This window comes from Amphiura filiformis, chromosome 18 (genome assembly GCF_039555335.1).
Source record: "Amphiura filiformis chromosome 18, Afil_fr2py, whole genome shotgun sequence".
NCBI lineage: Eukaryota > Metazoa > Echinodermata > Ophiuroidea > Amphilepidida > Amphiuridae > Amphiura > Amphiura filiformis.
Window position 1 is genome coordinate 35690763 of NC_092645.1, and position 16063 is coordinate 35706825.

Here is a 16063-nt window from a genome sequence, read left to right on the forward strand (position 1 = left end):
TTTTGCTTATAACTTGAGAATGGTACATCACAGATATGACAAACTATACTTTTTCTGAATCCTTAAGACTAGAGGAATGCTTTGGTATAGTTTTTAAAAAGATTAAAGCAATTTTGAAATTTGACCCCTGTATGACCTTTTCCCGCCAAAAACTACCTTTCCACCAAGTATATTTCGGTATATTTTTGGTACGATGTTTAGGGGACATCTCTAAAATGTATAAAAGTGAAACAAATTCTGTTGCAATTAGTGGTGAGTGACACCTCTAATTTGTTTAGATTGACTGGACTATTTTGGTCCACTACAATGTAATTATTTGAAGTTCTAATTTTCTTACTGAATGTCCAGATCTTCAGATAGCATCAGCCATCAAAGACAAGCTGGAAGAGAATTTCCGCAGCCATCTGGCCCAAGACACCTTGACACCACGACAACTAGTGCAGATATCAGCCATCAACTTGTTTGCCCTCAATAGTATCAGACAAGACCCTGGGGGAGGGGGAAGCGGAGGGAAGAAAGCCAATGGAGGAGGGGTAGGAGGAGGAGAGGTTGTACAGGATGGAAGTTACTCTGCTGATGAGAAGTTGAGTTGGAGCTTAACTCTCAGTTTAACTTGTAAGTCTATGGCAAAAATGCGTATAGTGTTAGTGGGCATGTAAGAGGAAAATCTGGTTTATAAAAACACTGTTTCTATCTAGAAATACTGAATCCAACATGGTAAAAACATGGAAGAAGAATAGAGCACAAAGTGCGATGGAATTGCAATTCCGATCGTCGATGTGAGGTCAGCGATCGTCACGCTTGCAACATGTGGACGTAGATGGCAGCAGCAGTTTTCTGTCATTAGCATAAGTCTCCACAGCACTACGCAGTCTGTCGTAGGTGGCAGCAGCATTTTTCTGCAGTTTTCAGTAGGCTATCGCACAGGGTAATACACAGGGGAAGCCGACGCTGTCGCCTTCTTTTTGTATTGCGCTAGTATAGAAGTTGCAACGGCCTGGTAAAAAGGTGTCTAGTGTTAATAGTGTTAGTGGGGATGTATAAAGAGGAAAAAGTTATGAGTGTACCTCACAGAATTAAAACCCTGAGAACCCGGACTTATACCGCCATGTACAGTAGCGCTGTCAGCTAGGGGGGGGGGGGCGGAAATTGAGAGTATTCAGGTCCTTGCCGATGGTGGAAAAAAATGAACGAAACAATTCTGCATCTCATCTGAAGCCTAATAGGTATCGCGGTGCAGGTCGCATCAACTGCATCTCTCAAATGCGTCTAGCAATCTAGTATGCAATGTCGTGCTCACATGACAACTATGGCAACGAGCGCATTCCCAGGGAAACCGAATACCCCCATTTTTTGCTCTGTACGGGTATCATGATGGCGGTTGAATCCGGGTTCTCTGGTATTAATTCTGTGGTGTACCTCAAAGTTGATGTCATCCTATTTTCGTTATAAAGCAAGGGGTTAAAAATGCTGATTATATTTCTCCTATGCCTTTGGAAACATTGATGTTAGTTTGACCCATTTTGTTTTCATTACATTTGAGGAGGGAGGGGTCTGCTATAGAATGCCATCAACCTTTTGGGTTGGTCACTCATTTCTAGCCTGATTAAGATTAAAGGAAATATGTACCATAAACTAATCATTAATCAATGGCTAATATAGTTATATACCCCTAAATTAAACATACCAGACGGTCTATATGAATTTTGGAATATTCCTAACAAAGAAAAAGCACTTTTAATCCTTTGTTTCTGTGATTCAAGGAAGCCGCCATGATAGCTGCTTGCGAATCCTTTCTGCCACAAGCGGTAGTTAAACTTTTCACACAGACCCGTGTCACCTGTTACCTTCGGTGAGCGTGTGTTGCTGTGTGGCATTAGCGACCCCCACATCGAATTTTGATTTTCAGTGCTGTTTTTACACTTTTCATTCTCAAAAGACATTGTTGATCATAAATATTACTTAAAATACATTTTTTATGTTCTTCTGTAGTTTTATGGGTAAAAATTGTTGCATTTTCATTTGAACGAATGTTGAATCTGAACTTTGGTAGTATTCGCTTCGTGTCACCAAAGTTCAAGAGGGACGATGCTTGTGGCACGGATTTTGCTGGTATCAAAATCGGGGTACTGTTACAGCGTAATAAAAAATACATCGGGTATCAATATGGCAGCCACCATGGATTGCAAACTGACCGCTGATCGGCGTAAGAATTTCTCCTTTATTTGGACGATATAAGCTTGGGACTTTTACTGTTTGTCGTTTTTATTATTACTGCAACTATATAGCCATTGATTAGTTTATGGTATAGATTTCCTTTAAGATGAATGAAGGATATGCCAGACAATAAGCCACTGAGTCCAAGAATCAAGATGGTGCATTAGAGATTCCCAACAACTTTCTGTTCAAAGTTGATCATGACCTATACCAAAATGAATGGATCTTACACATATGGGGTAAAGGTCATTTTGCCAACCTGTGGTAGAACATACTTTAGTTGTTTAGCTCAAACATTGGTACCATCACAAGAACCAAAACTGATATGTTAGTTATTTTAATTTCAGTGTCTTTGCTGCAACTCATGTTGAATTACATGCCTACCAAGGCTGACGACTACAACCTAATGTGGCCTGGTCTGCCCGCTACAAAGGTCCTACTTGACTGGATGACCAAACAACCTGCTATCTTTACTGACCCTGTGTTAATTAGCAAATCAATGTGAGTATATCAAGTAAAAGGTGAGGGTAAACGGGACAAACCTGTGTAGTGCCTGACCGATCAGATCGGTAGCTTCGGAATCGGGCCAATTATTAGCTTATCAGTGGTGATCTGCATTGGCAGATTTCTCCTTCATCCGCCGATGTAATACACCGATCAACCGGTATCATGAAAGTAATTGAAGCTTTAAACAATTATTCATTTAGTGGTAAATTTCTTTGGAATCTTGAAAATTAGCTTAGTTGAATCAAGCGCAATATAGCAAAAGGACAAGCTTTGTAGGCTATAAACCTATAATCATACCTTGATTCAGGCACCACGCAGCTGAGATAATCGGGTAATTCCCAGCATGTATCATGTGTATAATACTATGTACGGCTATCAGATGAACATGTACAATTGTAGTTCTTACTTCCGGGTTAAACATGTGGAGAGAGCTACGTGTTGTGTGCAAGACTCATACTGACACAATGCTGATTTTGAATGTAAACACAATATTAAATGGGGGTGATCGATTGATTCAACGGACTTGGACATGGAAAAAAAGGTAAATTGAACTTGAAATAATCACAGTCAAATTAAGTATTTTAAATGAATACGGGAGTGTGTTTTTTATGCTCAGTGCATGCATAATCATGGTAATTATTTGCATACAAGTACCCTTTCAACATACAGGTGAACTCACAGTCCATTCAGCCATTGTTTACAATTGGGGAATTGGTAATCGGTGATCGGATCGGGCGATCAAAAAGGGAATCGATCGGCCAATCGGCTGATTCCGATATGGACCTGATCGGTCAGACACTAAAACGTGTTCACAGGCCGCAGTGCCCATTACCCTTTTGAAGCGATTGTGGCCAGACTCATCCATGTAATGTTGCTGTTGGGGGATCGCTACACCTCCTCCACAGTGAATTTGTTACCTTCCCGGCATTAAATAAAGCCGGTGCCCATTTGTACACCTCTTCAATAGAAAATAGATAGTGGCGTACCTGACACAGAGACTGCCTCCCCTCTTCCCCTGACAACTCAAAGAAGTATTCCGTGTTCTTGGTACTGTTTAAATATGCACACATTCGATAAACACCTTGATTTGGGTATAAAGAGTGTAAAATTGCACATATTTTGCACTCTTTCCACAAAATGAACCCAACGTGTAACAATGTTCACTTCAAATAGTATAAAACTGAAAATTTCTGTGCGCTGGGGGCGCAGATGTCCTGGTAAAATTGGGACAACTTAATGCTGACAGGGCAAATTTTGTTTCTTTACCCTCCCCCGACAAAAAGTAATTGAAATTAGATAACACAATATGAAAAAATGAAATGACCCACCTTTCACAGCATACCGTAAACGTATGCCTAATGGCGCTATGGGCTCCCTTGATATAACTGGAATTTTAGACACAAACTAAAAGTGTCCTCCCATAAAAATCCCACCAGCAAATAAGGGCACATACCCTTAATTCTTGTTCGGGGTTTTAGAGGAGGGAGCTCTCTATTTATACATGAAATTTACCCCAAGGCAAATGAGCCCAGATGCGCCATTAGGCGAACGTTTACGGTATGTCAACCAGCCTCTTGCAATCATTAAAAAAAATAACTTATTATTATTTATTTTCTTTTGCAGGATTTGGGGTAAGCTTGCCCGTGTGTTAAACATGCTACAACCAGATGAGTCACCTGGCAACATGTTACCATCTTATAAACCGCTACCAGAGGATACCAGCCTCAGAGGATTTGTGCCTTTAAATGAAGCACACAGGTAGGTGTGATTTTATAAACCCAGTTAGGAACTTATAAATCAGTTTATTAAACCAGTTTATTAAACCAGTTTATACTATCTTATAAACCAGTTACCATCTTATAAATCGTTACCAGGGGTCACCAGCCTCAGATGCAGGGGTGTCTATTCTTCCAGAAAATCTAAATTATTCCCTCAACCTACCATGGTGTGTCACATCCTTCCCCAGATTCTTCTAATCCCGCAAAAATGGAACCAACAGGGAACATTTTTAATATGCTAGTTGCTATCTACATGTACATTTTTCTTGTTACCTCCCATCCCTGACTGTGTTCTAAATAAGTAAAATAAACCCCTGGTATTTTACCGGGTAATTTTCAGTAAAATACTGTAATTTATCGTAAAATTCGGTGAAATAAAAGGCACCAAAGGAAAAGATATTTTTAAGTTGTCTTAAGGGAAGGGGTATGAACGTTTGGACAGTATTTAATTGTGGGACATTAGAGCACAGCAGACATATCAAATTGCATTCTGAATACGAAGAATGTCCTTCTGATATCAAATAATTTTGATTTTTTTAATTTTGCAATGTAATACACATTTTATGGCAAATCATTAAAAATTGATATTTTTGATATTTAACAGTACTTGAAGTAAACTTTATAAATCTGATGATTTATACTTAAAGTGTATGTAGGTGGGATGAAAAGCCGACGATCAATTGAAAATTTTGATCTTTTGTATTGAAGATATGGATTTTTCCCCCAAAACACCACAAAAGAATAGGTCTTTTTGGGAAAAAAATCCATATCTTCAATATAAAAGGTCAAAATTTTCAATTGATCGTCGGCTTTTCCTCCCAGCTACATACACTTAAAGAATATATCATTAGATTTATAAAATTTATTTTGAGGACTGTTATATATCAAAAATTTGAAAAATATCAAATTTTGATAATTTGTCATAAAATGAAAATTATTTGATATCAGAAAGACATGCTCCGTATTCAGAATGCAATTCGATACGTCTAATGTGCTCTCATGTCCCACAAAAAATACTGTCGAAATGCCATAAACGCTCATTCTAGATCCCTTAAAACATGATGCATAAATCATTATCGTTTTTTTTGTTTGCTGTTTTATATTTTGCTCTTTCATGCATTTTGTAGTGTAAGTTAAGTGTAATTAAGTTGTTCAGCGCATAGTAACCTTTTAGTTTTATGCGCTTTATAAATGCATTTTATTATTTATTATTATTATTATGGTTAGAAAAGTGAAAGGTTTCCTTCAGAAAATTCTGTTTTACTTGGAATGCATATTAATTTATTTTAAAACTAAATAAGATTGATCGCTACTAGTTCTCAAAAACACTCTGCATGGTTAGAAAATCAACTGGTTTCAGACAATGCTGTTTTACTTGGAATACATATCATACTAAATGAGATTTATTGCTACTAGTATTCGGAATATCTTAATATAGTACCTTTTGATCAAAATTAATAGTTTGCAATGCATTATTTAAAGCCAAATATCAAATTCTTCCCTAGATGGTACAGTCTGGACACTGAACCATTGCATCTAAGGACTAATGGTTTAAAGAGAAGACAAACTCACTGTTAAACACCTCTCTATGCTCTTTATCCAGGGCTGTGATTTCTTATTTTCAGGGGTAAAGAGTTCAGCTTTTTAAATATGTGGTGACTCGCACCCCTGATTTATAAAGCCATGGAAATAAATTCATCTGTAGCAGAGTTTGGAGATTGTCACTGAACTATTGCATCTAGGGAAGGATAATCTGAAGTTTACAGAGAAGAAAAACATGGACAAGTTTATTTAAGTTAGCTAATTAATGGTTCGTTCCCAAAAAGCACTGAAAGCTCCTTGCGAGCTAAAACTTTTCACGCCAACACAATACACTAATGTTGACATAGCCTGAAATATGCCTTCTGTACTGTCATCGGTGTGAAGATAATATGCCTGTAGTCTGGATCTCTCTCTCTCTCTCTCTAGGTGCCATATCCTAAGACGTTGGCGATCATGTCATGCCACAATTCTCTGTTATAAGCCATCTCCAGAAGCTCTGTCGCTTTATGTTCAGCTCCCCTTTCTTTTAGCCAATCTTTCAGATTTGATAACCACATCACTCTCTTCCTGCCTCTGCTCCTTGTTCCTTCTATTCTTCCTGTCAATACTAGGTTCTCAAAACCGTCCTTTCTGAGGATATGACCAAGGAATTTGAGCTGCTTAACTCTGATTTCACGTAACAGCTTCCTGTTCACATTTGCTCTACTTAGGAAATCGTCATTAGACACTTTATCAGTCCACGGGATCTTCATCATTCTTCTAAGGAACCACATCTCGCAGCTCTCCAATCTTCTTTTAATGTCTGTTGTTATTGACCATGCTTCACTTCCATACATTAACAACTACAACAAATTTATCCAAAATGGGCTAACAAATAAAAAGTACAACAAATGCATAGAAATCTTAATATAGGGACGACATAGCAGTTGAGTACCCGAATTCTGGTCTCTATACTGAGGGCACTGTTTTTTAGGATCTTGTCTAATTTTGAGAACGCAGACTTAGCCAGTGCAATCCTTCTCTTAATCTCCTTAATACATCTGGCATCTTCTGTGATTAGACTGCCAAGGTAGTTGAAGGAGGAAACTTGCTTAATTCTTTGATCTTTCACCTTCAATATGCATGTTGGGCTTTCAGTCTTTAATACCACCATACATTCTGTCTTCTTGCAATTTAACGATAAACCTTTCCTCTCACTTTCCTGAACCACCACATCAAGAAGCCTTTGCAGATCCTCCTCAGACTCAGCTAATAGGACAGTGTCATCTGCATATCTTATGTTCGTGATGTTATGTCCACCTATACTGAGACCATTTTCCTTTTCTAGCTCCCTTAGAATCAGCTCACTGTAATAATTAAAGAGATCTGGTGACATCACACATCCCTGTCTGACTCCTCTCTTAATGCTTGTATATTCACTACAATCTCCATCCACCCTTATGCACGCTGCTGTTTGGTTCCAATAAAGGTTCTGCAACAGTCGTAGATCCTTTCCATGCAGGTCTAGCCTGCCAAGATCTTCAAAAAGCTGATCATGTCTCACCTTGTCAAAGGCTTTTGAGTAGTCAATGAAACACATGAAAACATCCTTCTGCATCTCTACCGCTCTCTCTGTTATCATTCTCAAGACATAAATCGCATTCCTGGTACCAGCATCTTCTACAAAGCCGAACTGCTCTTTACCAATCTCAGGTTTTATTCTACTTCTTGCACGGAGTAACAGGATTCTTAGAATTATCTTTGTAACATGGCTCATAAGGCTAATTGTACGGTGTTGTTCACAATCCACAGCGCCAGGTTTCTTGGGAAGAGCAATAAAGATTGAATTGCTCAGGTCTTCCGGAAATATCCCATCATCATACATTCTGTTGATGACTCCTGCCAGTTTCTCAATTCCATAATCCTCTAATGCTTCAATCATTTCAACAACAATTCCATCTGGCCCAGCAGCCTTATTTCTGCTCATCATTTTTATAGCTGATCGAACCTCTGACTGCAATATCTTTGGACCCTCAATAGAATCGGAAAGCTTGGCAAACCATCCCTTACATCGTGAAATAACTCCCCAACATATTCAATCCATCTTTTCATTACATCATCTTTCCCTACCAGCATATTACCATTCTTTGCCTTGATGCACCCAGAGCTTGAACAGCCTGATTTCCTGCCTGAGATCTCATTTATCCTCTGGTACACATTCCGATTCTCTCCAAATTGACTCTCAATTTTGGCACATTCACTATTCAGCCAGGTCTCTTTGGCCTCCTTGCAACGTTTCTTTATTTGCCTGTCCAACTCTCTATATTCTTTCAAACCCTGTCCATGATCTTTTGCCTGTCTCTCATCATTGATAGAATTTCTTCTGTCATCCACTTGCTTTTACTTTCTCTCTTCTTCTTTGGCAGGCATTCCTCTGCTGTTTCAACCAAGATATCCCTCATTGATTCCCATGTCATCTCTTCTCCTTCGTCTGTAAGGATACGGTCACTGAATTACCTATTATACCTTAAGCAATCACACAGTATTATATATTACCAGGGACTGTGTATGAACACCTAATTAGTCACACATCAATAATGTCAACTTTTACTCAAAAGGGTGAAATGTCCTTTTTGCAGGTATTTGCCGTATCAAACCACTGAATTCTATTTACCATGAATAGGCCTTCTCTGCTTTGTGGTAATGCTATGTTATCAGCATTGTATAATCGTAACTTTATATGAAACAGAGTGTAAGGAAATGTGAATAAAATGGTTTCATCTGCACAGTGGTGTAGCCAGGACTTTTTCAGAGAGGGGGGGGGCAAGGCAAATTTCATTGGGAGGGGGGAGGGGGCAAATTGTCACAAATGGGCTAAAAAGTAACAAGTACAACAAATTTATCCAAAATGGGCTAACAAATAAAAAGTACAACAAATGCATAGAAATCTTAAATATCAGGTCAGCCAGCATACCACAGGGGGCCAAGAGGGAAGTGAATAAAATTGTGTTAATCTGCTCAGTGATGTAGCCAGGCCTTTTGCAGGGGGGAAGTAAGGTACATTTCAAGGTGCGGGGACAAACTTGGACGAAAATGGTAAAAAGTGGGCGAAAATGTACAACAAATTTGTCCAAAATGGGCTACAAAGTACTGTATAAACAAAATGCATAAAAATCTTAAATATCAGGGCGGCTAGCAAAAAAAGGCCCAGCATCCCACAGGGGCAAGACTTCTCACGGTGGATATGATATGGTGGCAAGAAGACTTGCTTCGATCATGATCTAATTGCAATTTCAAGCCATTGATTTATATGGAAAAGATACAAAATATTATATTTCTAAATGATAATCTCCTCTCATACCATTTCAAATAAAACATTTACATGTGCACAAAATATAAAAAATTTACCAACCCCGAAAGACTTTGACTGTGAAAGACGGGTGACTGCTAGTCAGTTTAATAAACCAGTTTATACCATCTTATAAACCAGTTACCATCTTATAAATCATTACCAGAGGACACCAGCCTCAGAGGATTTTTGCATAATTATGCTTAACATGTGCTCCAGAGCAAAACTGAATTTCTCACTATTCTGTATTTTGTCAAGTTGTTTGTTTATCAGTCCAATAACAACCAACTATTGTCCATGTTTCATAATTCCTGCAGCATCATCAAGTTCTCGCTGACCAAAAAGCAGAAGTTAACAGAAGATGAAGAGATGGCTGAGAGAGCATCCCAACTTGTGGCACATGGGAGGACTCTGGTTGATCATTATCCCAGGTGAGCTTGTCTATGAAGAAGAGTAACTGTGGATCAGCTTTTCAATATTGGTCACCACCAGGGTTGTAGCTCATAAAAAAGAGCACAAAAAACAACATACCCCAAGCGGCAGGGGGCGCATAACCTATTCCCTGATCCCTCATATTCATAAGTAAATTCAGTAATTTTTTGCCAAGCTCGAACGTACCTGTTGTATCCATGTAGCGTACTAAACGTGTATGCAATGCAAGGCATGCACATGCTTTCTTCTGTACCACGCTATGTGCGTGTGTGTTTATCGCAGAGCCACTAGCATTCCGAGTGTTCAAACTTAATTGGCCAAAAATTACCTAATTTTCCGGTAGAAAGATTGTGCCCTGAGCCTGCTCTCTAATTCATGAATTGGATACTAAATTTTGGAAACTGGAGAATTATTTTTTTCTAAGCTGGATAAAGTTGTACATTTTAATTACTTCTTTTGAACAGCTTGCAATGCAAACTAATTCAATGTGTTCCTGGCTGTTCAATAGAGGCAACAGTAATTAAAACACAACTTTTTCCAGCTCTGAAAAAAAACTTAGCCATTTTCTTTTTTTAGTAGCAGTATTTGAAGAGCTTTGTTTCAAAACCCCTTACATCCACTTGCCCAATTTTAAGAACACATCAAAAAATCATCAAAATAATCACTGATATAAGGTGTTTTTCAACAAAAGCAGTTTTTTGGCGGGATGCTCATCCTACCCAAGCATCCCGCCAAAAACTGCTTTTGTTGCAAACCCCCATATATCAGTGATTTTTTGATGATTTTTTATGTGTTCTCAAAAATGGGCAAGTGGATGTAAGGGGTTTTGAAACAAAGCTCTTTATTTCTCTGTTTTTTCTCTCGATTTTTTTCAGGTACCCGGATTCCTGCCTGAAAATTCAATCAGGTACAAGCAAATAATTGCCTGTTAGGTGAGAAAATAACAATGCAATATCCATTTATTTTTCCACTTTCCAGTCTTTTGAAGATCGAGCAAACAGATGAAACTGGTCATGTGACGTTTTCAAGCCCTGCTGGGGATGACACAACAAAGCGCGCTCACCACCTGAAGCAAAAACTACCAAAACCAATGCAACAGCAGCAGCAGCAACAGCAACAACCACAGCAGCAACAACCGCCACAGCAGCAGCGAGTAAAATCAGAAAAATCAGTGACTATTATCGACCCTGTGAAATCACCTCAAGAATCTGGACGAGGGGGAACAAGCAAGTCTACAACACCGACTAAATCTGGGAGTAGGACACCTACTATAGCTGCAAATTTGAAAGGGAGCGGTGGCAAGAAAGCGAGGGATAGGAGGGACAGTGATGGAATGGGATATGGAGAAAGGGAAAGAAGCATTGGGAAGGAAAGAGGAAGGAAGGAGGGAAGGAGAGGTGATAGCAGCAGTGAGAATAGGACTCAAAGTGTAGCCGTGCAGGTGAGTATTTTGAAATGTATTGCTTTAAGGGACCGTTCACAAACACTTGTAAGGGGGGCTGAGGCAAACAAATTTATCCCAAAAAAATTTCAGGGCCCCCCTTTTTTGACTTGAAAATTATGGGTCAACCCCATAGAAAAGCATATAAACTTAATTTTCCCAGGAACATTTGTGGTCATTTTTTTCAGGCCTCCCCCTTAGGAGGGTCAAAATTTTTCAGGGCCCCCCTTTTTGCATCAGGTCCCCCCTAACAAGTGTTTGTGAACGGTCCCTAAAGGTAGTCTCCGGTAATCATGACATTATGCCTTATGACAAACTCATATTGACCATAAAACGAATAAAAACAGTCGGCTCTCAAGTCGCGATATTCAAAATCTCCGTGCGGAAATTGTCTAAGTGCAATGACGTAATGGTTATTTGTGTTCAGTTGTCGTCAGCCTTCATCGTATTACTGGGACGTCATTGCACTCAACAATTTTGGCGCCCAGGAATTTTGAATATCGCATGATGAGAGACGGATGGTCACTATGATAGACATGTCCACATTGCTTATTATAGAGGCGACATTCAATCCAAAAAGTTGTGTCCACAGTAGCTCACAGTCAATGGCTTAACTGTGTAATCCCCATAGGAAATACAAAATTTGAAATTTGGACACCAGAAACTTGACGGCGCAGTCTAAAAAGTGCTGGTACTTTATCCTTGATACAGAAGGCAGCATGCAGTGAAAGTTAGATTTCATAAAATAAAATCGCCTTTGTTTAAAATGGATCATCGTGGTAAAAAATGATGCATTACATGCTTTTTTTGTACAGTAAGTCATTGTAAGGCATTGAATGATGGTCGCAGAAAAGTGCAGTTTTTTAAAAACAGACATTTGCCCATAACTTCGCTAGTTTTTGACCTACAGACATGGTTGACCCCTCATTTTTTAAGTTAAATAATCACCTTTTTAAACAAAATAATTTCCATGTGAAATATCCTACTTGAAAATTTTGTGAACATGCGTAACTATGAGTTTGTTTTAAATAAAACCATGTGATTCATGGTTGATAATTATTTTTCTTACATATAATACATTATGTTGTGACTGCCGGAGACTTCCTTTAAAGGTCTGCGACCCCGACGACAACCTCATTCCCCATTTTTATTCACAAAGTTGGGATTTCGGTATCAGAAGAAAGGTCATATTTGTTTTCGTTCAAATGTTGTGATCATAAACGTAGTGATTTGTAGTTGCCACATTGGAAGTGCATGTACTATTGTATACGCTGAAATTTTCGCGGTGGTTTTATTTTCGCGGATTTCGCTGATCAAGAGGCATCCGCGAATATAAAACCCTGTGAAAACATGATAATTAAGCATTTTACTATGTTATTCTATTGAAGAGATATCCACAACCGCGAATTTAACAACCCGTGAAATTGTCAATGATACATGAAACCGTGAAAATATATTCCCGCGAAAATATTGGCGCATACAGTATCCTATTGGGCATTGTTGATACATGTTTCTGCTTCTCGTATCAATACAGCTGCAGTGGTGCAACTCAAAATTTGGAAACGTATTGTTTTAAAGTTAGGCATTAATCTAAGATAGAGCATGCAAAATCGGACCATGCCTCTTTAACTGTTGTTTCAATCTTCGGTGTATCTGTGAATAAAGACTAGCTTAAAGACTACATGAAGGACTTGAAGCAGCGTACAGAATAAAGCTCTTTTTATTCTGTGCTAGGTTAATTCCATGCAGTTTTACACAAATGATAACCCCAATCTTTTCATACTACAGTGTAACATTTCAGGAGAACTAATTTGTATCCGGAAAAGTTGTTTGATGGCTATTTTGACCCCCACGATATTGTTTCTAAATAAGTACCTTTGTTTTTTCCAAAATGCTCATTGTACTTAAAAACATTCAATACCATAAAGATCAGCACCTGTGCTATGAACGTGCACTTTTTTAAATCTACGGAAACACTTTGCATAAGTTTGAATCTTATTAAGATGTGTATAAACAAAAGCTAAATAATTCTCACATATCACTATGATTTCTTTCAATTTATACATTGCAGGCTATTCTACCAAGACAAAAAACCATCTCCTGACGATTCCAGTAGCTCAAAGAAGGCACGTCAACCTTCACCTCACCAAGAGATGCAAACCCCATCCCCTGTACTACATGAGCAGAACCCCATGCAACCTATGCCACAATATCCGCTGCAACCTGGCTATGGGGGACCACCACCATCAGCTCATCATCCAACAGGACCTCCGCCTCCTATACAACACCCATGGCAAGGGCCTGGCCCTGGACCCCCTCCGTCGTACCCGCCACCTCCAATACACAGTGGTCCACCACCACAACATCCCCCTTATCCTCCATACATGCCCCCTCCTAACTTTCCCAGAGGACCTCCCCCTCCACTGCCTCCGCCTCAGAGACCACCAGGAGAGGCACCATGGCAGCACAAGCCCTCAGAGCAACCTCCCCATCAAATACCACCACCACCACCACAACAACAGCAACCAAGAGAAGGCCATAATTATGACTACCAACAGCAAAGAAACCCAGATGAATGGCCTAAGCACTTACCAATGCCCACTCATGGAGGAGCCCCTCCACCTGACCGACGCCCGCCACCGATAAATCCTTCGCATAACCAGCCACCACCCCACATCTGGGGTGGTGATGGTAGACCTTTGCCAGATCAAGATCACATTGCAAGACAACAGGACATGCAAAGGTATGGGGATACCAGTCCTCTCGAAGATCGATTCCAGACATCAGCTGGTAAATCGGGGCACGATTTTCAACAACCGACATCGTCACGCCCTATGGGGACCCAGCAACAAGTACCCCCACACCCTGGACAATACCCTCAACATCCTCCACCACCATTTAACATCCCTCCACCCCAGCCCTCGCAGGATAAGACCCCTTCAAAGTATCCGCAACAGCAAGAGATGTCATCTGGTGATTTGGATACACCAAGTCTCTTGGAACTTCTGGTGAAGATGCAGAGTCAACCTCCACCACAGAATCCAAATTTTCCCAACGATGTTGGTGGAAGTAGCATGATCCCGGATCGATCTATACAGTCGGAAGCGTTGAAAACCCTTGCGATCGGGCTTGGACTTCAATCGCCGGATAAAACATTTCCGCCTCCGCCGGATTATTCCCAGTACGAGGCGTTGTTGAAATCTATACAGTCCTCGTCCCAAGACACGAATCCTAATCCCCAATCTTTTGCCGGTTTAGCGAAGAATCAACCGCCTACCTCTTCGTCGCTTCATTTTGGATCGGACTTTGAGCTCAAACGGATGCAACAACAACAACAACAGCAGCAACAACAGCAAAGTCCTTTCAAGACTTCGTTGGAGCAGAATCCATCATCATCATCTCAGCCGCGTTTACCACCAGGTCTGTCCGGTTTAGAAGACGTACAGGGAAGGCGGATGAACTCATCTCCATTTGAAAACCGGTCCACAAGTCTTTTCAGTCACCCGCAACAACAAAAACCGGCAGAGCCGATGCAAGGAACTGCTGCGGAGTGGCGCCAAACAGATCAATTGAGGCGAGGGATGACTGGAGGTGGAAGCCATCTGTTCCCTACGAGGGAGGAACATCAGGACAGACGAGGTGGAGGAGGAGGAGCAGGAGGAGAGTTGCCATCGTGGTTGGACAAGTCCGCATTTGGAAGCGTGGCTGGTGAAAGGAGGACTAGGCAACAAGAGACACCAACTTTACTGGTATGTGATAAAGTTTTATATTTGACCCCCAGAATTAAAACCAGTGAAACCGGACTCCCTTTACTGCTGCATATATTAACGCCGTCAGCTAGAGGGAGAAAATTGGGGGTATTCGGTTCTTTGCCGATGGTGCGCGGAAACGAAAGAGAACAATTTTGCATTTCATTTGAAGCATTTAGGTATCGCGTGCAGATCGCATCAAGTGCGTCTCTGAAATGCCTTTAGTATGTGGTGTCGCTCACTTCACAACCATTGCCTCTAGCACATTCCGAGCGAAACCGAATACCCCAATTTTTGCTCCATGTTTGTATCAAGATGGTGGTCGAGTCTGGGTTCTGTGGTTTTAATTCTCTGATTTTACCTAAAATACTGTAACTTTTGCCCTTATCATTCTGAACCACCTGAAGCAGGAACATTAATTTACACCATTCTCAAAAATCCCCTGTTGCTTATGGCAGAGTGACTCAAGGAGAACGGTGCTAATGACACTGTTTTACTCTAAAGTTGATGATCAATGGCAATGATGGTTTGTGGATTTAAAGCTGCAAATTTTTACTGCTAATGTGTGTGTAAGGGTGGGAGTGGGTGCATGTGTAGGCCTATATGGGAGATTGAGAGAGGGCATGTGGGTTAACATTGGTTTGTGGGGTATAAGTGAGTGTGTTTGGGTGTGGGGGTGTATATGTCCATATTTTTTTTGGCTTTAATATTAATCTTTTATGATGAATGAATAAATGAAAGCATTAACTAATCTTACTTATAGATGCCAGAGAATGATTCATTCGGCCTGTCGCCCTCGCCCACTAAAGGAATGGGATCGGGATCAATGGGATCGGGATCAATGGGATCTTTCCTTGGACAGGATCGAGGAGATGGCCTAGGATCAAGGATGCACGGCAGGAGTAAGCGGAGCACGTATGGGAACATTGCTGAAAACAGGTATGTACGTTTAGAAAGTATTAAATGCTTGCATGTACGAAGATTTGTGAATTCACATCATTTTCCTATATGCAAATATTTCATATTGTATTGTAACGATTTGCAAGCAGATGCTATTGCGCTGTTCCAT

The 16063-nt window shown here is 40.2% G+C and overlaps 2 protein-coding genes across 2 annotated transcripts in view; both read left to right on the top strand.

Moving 5' to 3' along the window:
- Nucleotides 1-13349, top strand: part of LOC140139117 (nonsense-mediated mRNA decay factor SMG7-like) — a 27465-nt gene extending 14116 nt beyond the window's left edge. Inside the window, exons 8-13 of the mRNA XM_072160899.1 lie at nt 349-615; nt 2565-2718; nt 4348-4482; nt 9690-9803; nt 10783-11245; nt 13317-13349. Of these exons, the coding sequence (XP_072017000.1) occupies nt 349-615; nt 2565-2718; nt 4348-4482; nt 9690-9803; nt 10783-11245; nt 13317-13349 (1166 nt within the window). The remainder of the gene's footprint in view (nt 1-348; nt 616-2564; nt 2719-4347; nt 4483-9689; nt 9804-10782; nt 11246-13316) is intronic.
- LOC140140162 (uncharacterized) overlaps nt 11140-16063 on the top strand; it is a 265770-nt gene continuing 260846 nt past the window's right edge. Inside the window, exons 1-3 of the mRNA XM_072162023.1 lie at nt 11140-11245; nt 13317-14994; nt 15758-15933. Coding sequence (XP_072018124.1) covers nt 13399-14994; nt 15758-15933 — 1772 coding nt within the window. The 5' untranslated portion in view covers nt 11140-11245; nt 13317-13398. The remainder of the gene's footprint in view (nt 11246-13316; nt 14995-15757; nt 15934-16063) is intronic.